General features: G+C 37.0%; 1 protein-coding gene across 1 annotated transcript; it reads right to left on the bottom strand.

Annotated features, from left to right (window-relative positions):
- Positions 1-50: 50 nt before the first annotated feature.
- LOC145481988 (F-actin-capping protein subunit beta isoforms 1 and 2) lies at positions 51-5,967 on the bottom strand. The gene is made up of 11 exons (XM_081460573.1): positions 5,749-5,967; positions 5,335-5,424; positions 4,128-4,249; positions 3,259-3,372; positions 3,073-3,152; positions 2,856-2,917; positions 2,648-2,710; positions 2,371-2,424; positions 1,900-1,965; positions 1,723-1,799; positions 51-1,292 (listed from the first exon to the last, which is right to left on the bottom strand). The coding sequence occupies exons 1-11, from the start codon at positions 5,749-5,751 to the stop codon at positions 1,208-1,210; spliced, it is 816 nt and encodes a 271-aa protein (XP_081316699.1). The 5' UTR covers positions 5,752-5,967; the 3' UTR covers positions 51-1,207.
- Positions 5,968-6,081: the final 114 nt, after the last annotated feature.

The following is a 6,081-nucleotide window of genomic DNA, read 5'->3' on the forward strand; positions in this document are numbered from 1 at the left end:
ATAACATCAGTAAGGGAAGAACATTTTCATAACTAAATGCACTGTGTATATTAAAATTACAAAACCATTTTATTAAGTACATGTTTTTTTATACATGTAGTTGCAAATGAAAGGCATCAATTCTACAAAACTAGAGTATGTGATCATGCAACAACTTTGAAGGCAATGAATCTTTTCATTAAAATTTCTACTAGCAATATTATTACTAGCAACCACACAAACAATTATGTAATTTATTAACAAGTCAATAAACAGATAACCTAAAGGCTGTGTAACTATGAAACTCTTCAGTTCCCAAGTTGTTTCATGTCTCTAAGGATTAATCTTGAAATAACTGTTCAAGTTAACTGACAGCTATATCAGCCATAATCTGTTGCATTTCCAACACATTTCACACTAGCAACCATTGAATGCAAGATTAAAATTAACGGCATTCACAGCATACCACTGAGGCAAAGTAATTTTTACTCACAAAATGTACCCCTATGCCAGTAAGATGCATGGGTAGTTTACAATAATATTCTTATGAGGACCAGCAATTCTTGATATACTTATTTGGCATGTTAATGCCCATTTACATGACAGAAAATGTTTGGCGAGATCTAGATTTAAATGGTAAACATACCAATTAAAAGGGTTTGGCACAGACAAACTCCATTGTGTAAATGAGTTTTTTTCTCATCCATACTAAGCCCAAATTTAACCCATGCACAGACCCATGGAATGGAATAAGTAGTCCGAGCACAGAAGAAATTTTGACAAGTTTGGCAAAGATGAATTTATCTGTGCCAGGCCACTTCTGGGCATTCCTACCACCAGTTATTATACTGGCACTGTGCCAAAATTTTTCTGTCGTGTAAATGGGTCTTAAGTCCTGGCAGTTAAGTCAAGGCTAATGTAATCCTTCTGCCTACATAGGCAATCAAACAGAGCTCATTTTATAAGGGAGCCAAGACCTAAGTTTCTAAAAACATTGATAATCTGCAAGATCATGGCTTTCACAAAATACACTAGGGGAAATGGTACTTGAAGGGTAATTTTCACCGGGCTCTTTTTTCAATTTGTGAAAAATATTGATAGTGATACCAGAAAATTATACAAAAGTTCTGAGGATTTTAGAAATCCCCTGTAACTAATTAATTTTCACATCACAAATTGAAGATCGTTGCAGTGATTTATCAAAGAGAAAGTTGCTAAGTGTATAAAACTACTTTTGGCGGTTCTTGAGAACACCAAAGAGTTCTTGTTGCAATTGTTTCTGTTTTCCTTGGTCAGCAAGGCTATTCACACTCCTACAAGGTAAAAAAAAAAAAATTTAATCTTGAGCTAATTGTTTTGTTACAGTTCCATCAAATCAGGAGATTACTCCCTTGGTTCTTTAATCATAATTTCTGTGGTAGTATTTTCCTCCAGCAGGAAGCCGGGCAACCCTGGGACCAAGCTTTTAGCCAGATGGGTATCCAGGCTTCCAGAATTTTTTTCCACAAATTTCATAAAGCCTTGGCTTGAGCTGGCCGTATAATCGTTTTGGATGGCTACTTAAGGATTGTGATGGCCAATTTGCCATTAATTTTGTCCAAGAGAGGTGTCAATATTTCCTGTATACGCCAGAGGGATGGTCCATAACCCTACTTTGGGCACTGCTTCAACCAAAATGCCACAAAATTGCTGTGATAGAGATCCCGTGATCGCAGATTGCTAAAGAAAATATGTACTACTTACCGCAAGGCATTAACTATATCCTTTGTTTTGCCAAAGTATATATCATTCAGAGTATTCCTCATCTTGTTTTCCATGTCCTTCAGAAAAGGCAAACACCAAGAAAAAATGTGTGTAAATAACAATTTGATAGAAAATTAAGCAGTAACAAGACAAAAATATCAATGCAACAGTACTTACCTCCACCATTCTACCAATGTTGGCAATATGTGGACTAGCATCATTCACTGAACTGTCCTGCTCAACCTGAAACCCCAAATACTCCACGTCACATTTAACTATCTTTTATTTCAGAAAGCTAGCGCAGCTAATTGATTTGTTTTCTGGAATATACTCGTAACAAGCCTAAGGGACAGTAGAATTGCATCATTAAACCATGTGCATGTAGTAAATATTTTTTTACACCAAGTGCAAATGACAACCCTATTGGTTGATTAGTCTCAAATATTTGGTCTCTTCCTCTCTTTTCCTTCAACAATGTTGTGTCCATTGTTAATACCACCTTGGAAGTGTGCAGCAAGTGAGAAATTTTGCATCTTCAAGGCACAGGCTGCTATTACAATGTAACAAAACCAATTTCCATCTTATTTGATAAAAATGATATCTTGAAAAGGTTATTAATTTTGCACATTGCTTAAACATATCACATACCTGTCTTGTCAAGCTTCCTCCTAAATTCATTATACCTGATCCAGCCCTGTTTGTCTATAAACACAAATGAAGCAAAAATTTAGGCATTCTAATAAGGTGAACACTTTTTTTTCTGTCTTTACATTAGAAATCAATGCCTGGGTACTGATGAAAAGAGACAATGTACATGCAGCTTTGATGGGTAAGGACTGAAAATGCACCTCCAAAGTACCAGATATAAAATTAATGGCAATTCCTGGGACAAACAAACTTCTACTAAGAGTTAGTTCTGTTATACCTGAAGCCAAAGCATGGCAGTTGATGTGAGCTTATAATGAGCTTGTCGGCCACTGCTCTTCTCCTGAAACAGTATAATACAATCCAGTTTTACGATATACCCACATGACGCCTTTGAAATGAAGTAATCCCTGTTCATCTAAACTAAAAGCCAAAACACCTGTGTAATCCAATAAAGTCATCATCATGATTATTGTTATTATTATTACCTGAACCTCCACAACATGAATGGAATCCCAGCAACCTCTGATCTTTGTAGAACCATCCCCAGCTGAAATTATGGAATAGGAAGACACATTTTACTTACTCAAAATAATGTCCATTTTATTTTGAATCATCATATGGGCTCACCAAAAGTACAGTGCAAACCCTAGTATAATTTCCTACGAGACCAAAATACAGTCCAAGTTAAAATGCACTTCAAACCTTTCTTGATCAAAATAACACCAGCAAATCCATGATCTAAATCCCAGAGGTAAACTGATGACACTCCACCCTCATAATACCTTTAAACAGACACATATCACATTTGTTAGTAACACAATTTATGGAAATTTCCATTTGAACTTAGCAAATTTCAATTCACCCTACTGAGCTACTTAAAGGACTTACATTTCTCTGTACTGATCAAAGGCGGAGTTAGCCTCCATCTCAAGTTTCCTTAACCTATCAGAGGGCACTGCACCATCATCCAAAGGAGGGTCATAAGAATTACTCCATGGTGATCTAAATGGACATGAGAATGGGAAAACATTGCTATTAGATTTCACAGAAGAAATAAGCATCCTCAAACTGTGGAAGGGAGTTAAGATGACCTGTAGGATTTTGATTTCCACTAAAATGCATAAATAACAGATTACATCAGGACAGGAAAAACATTTTGAAATCTGGTTGTCCAGTGGGCCAGTACAATTCAGTTTTCAGTTGCCCCCACTAAAATATTAATTGCCCAATAAGTGTGCAATGTTCATTCCTTATCAACTAACAAGACTACTGAGGCTAATTTCACTTGCCAACTGGACCACCAAGCTTCCATTTTCACTTGCTCAAGGGCAAAATTTACTTGCCCTGGGCAATCGGACCTGGGTTTTTTCTTTCCTAGTACATACTGTAAAGTTCCAAAAGCAGCACCCCTTCAATTACTTTTAGTAAATGCAACTTTTCACAACTTTCTGGGGATCACTGCTTTTGTGTAGCTACAAGTGAACGGCAGGCTGATCAGTCTAAAAATGTCCTCAATATATAAAAGAAAAAAGACAACAATGTAGATGAGAAAAAAAATGATGTTTACCAAAACGAATGTCGTTAGCATGTTGCCCAAGTTGTAACCAAGAACCTCTTTGAGCTTGCTACTTTCAGAGGAGTTGTCACTTTTAGTAGTTAATAACATTTCATTTGAGTTGAAAGACAATGGCTCTACTAATATAGAAGCTCACTGCACTATGCATAGATTCCTAGGCCATATATTAGCGTGTTAATACCTGTAGGAATCGCCATCCCTATTGTAATCACAAAGAAGATAATCTTTGCCTGTGGTTTTATCCCTAGCAATCTTAAGTGGTTGATCAACAGATGATAACAAGTCTTCACAAAGACTAGGAACCTGAAAACATCACAGAACACAGTTACCATAAATGTTTATGCAGTAAGGAAAATATCATTACCATAACAAATAGAATATAGGAGCTGCATAAAGTTGATCTCCAGGCTCTAATATAGTCTGATGTCTTTCCAACATACATTGCAGTAAGTGTTACATGTGGGATGGTCTGAACAACATTCAAATTCTAGCAATGCTTTAACAGACATTATAAAGACAACAGAAAGTATCTGTATAAACAAGGTGCCATTATTGAGTGGACTAATTAAGAGAAAAGCCACTGTCCCTAATGACAGGGTGTCCCTAATAAGAGGGTGTCCGTAATAACAAAGTGTCCATAATGACAAGGTGTCCGTAATGAAAAGGTGTCTGCAATGGCAACATGTCTGTCATGAGAAGGTGTCTGTAAAGCAAATGTGTCTGTTATGACAAGATGTCTCCAACCGAGTGTTTAGCTGTACATGAAGCTCTTCAAATCTCACAAGAAAGTGCACTATACCATCATCGCCAACACATATTGGGTCTTGAGATCATGAGTTTTCACAATAGGAACTTGTTTAGGGGTGATAGAAACAGTGACACTGCTGGATTTGTATTTAACATTAAATTGACTTGTATTCTTATCATTGCTACTCTGTAAACAATCAGGACCAGTGTGAACTCGGTCACCCAAGGGGGTGTTAATCTACAGTGAAAAGTAGAGTATAGGGAACAGGAAGACAGGAAGGAAGGAAGGCTAAAAGTAATTTGAGAAGTCAAAGGTCACTGAACACCAAAAACTATTGTGCATGTAAATGGGAAAGATAAGACAGAGGGCATTCAAATACACTCGAAAAGTATGGCATAAAGCCAGGTTCTCAGCTGTGCCAGAAAATTTCCTATCTATGTGCCTTGCCAATGCAACAAATTTATTTTTTACGGAATGGAAAACTAGTCACAAAATGATTTGTACCTTGCAATCAATACGACAGCGTTGTATCATGACTTATAAATATATTAGTCTTTGATAAATTCCATAACTAAGTACGCCTGAACAAACAAACTACTATTTCCTCCACAAAATAATGTCCCAAGAACATCGAACTTACCAAATCAATTAGATCACTAAGGTTCTTCTCTATTTGTTGAGGAGGCAGCCGTCGCATTAAATCTAACGCACAGTCTAGTTGTCTTTCCGTCTGTAGCAACCAAAAACAGGAAAAATGGTTGTATATACGTTTGGACGACATGTTTCGATCAGTCAATGATAAGAACTTTATAGTAATGCATCAAGTGAAGTATTTTCCTCCTGAAAGCAGTCTTACAACAGAAACTCCTGATTCGTTTGCTTAATTGTCCAGAAGAATGAATGATTTCCCAAGCTTGCTATCCCAAATAACGGATACGAGATGAGGCGGGGATCTTTCCAGATTTTTACAACAGAACGAACACAGAAGACAGTTTCGACTGCAACAGAACTGCTCTTTTCTTCCAACAAGAAGCGCATTTAAAATACGACTTACCATTGTAAATGTTAAGTGTATCAAAAGCCTTAAACACTTATTATATATAAAAGAGGTAACAACTTTCGAAGCGGCAAATAAACCCCTAGAACCAGCCGGAAACACCGCTCTCTCCACAAGATGGCCGCCGCTCCTACCACACCAGCAAAATAACCAATCGTACGTCACTTACCAAATATGGCTTATACCAACAAGAGTTCAAGGCTTCCCAAGCGTGCGAAGCAAAACTTTCTGGTAGCCGGCTGGGAAATGAGTTGCAAAAAAATATGTACATACATATCTGCAAACGTTTGAAAGTGTCTGAGAAATTGAAATATCACCCAGATTTTAAAG

The sequence above is a fragment of the Orbicella franksi genome, chromosome 3, assembly GCF_964199315.1.
Source record: "Orbicella franksi chromosome 3, jaOrbFran1.1, whole genome shotgun sequence".
Classification (NCBI taxonomy): domain Eukaryota; kingdom Metazoa; phylum Cnidaria; class Anthozoa; order Scleractinia; family Merulinidae; genus Orbicella; species Orbicella franksi.

Bases quoted from the DNA above. Each gene is read 5' to 3' on its own strand.
- LOC145481988 (XM_081460573.1), bottom strand. The intron at 1,966-2,370 runs GTATGTGATATG...TTGGGGTTTCAG, and splicing joins GAGGAAGCTTGACAAGACAG to GTTGAGCAGGACAGTTCAGT. The intron at 1,800-1,899 runs GTAAGTACTGTT...CCTTTTCTGAAG, and splicing joins ACATTGGTAGAATGGTGGAG to GACATGGAAAACAAGATGAG.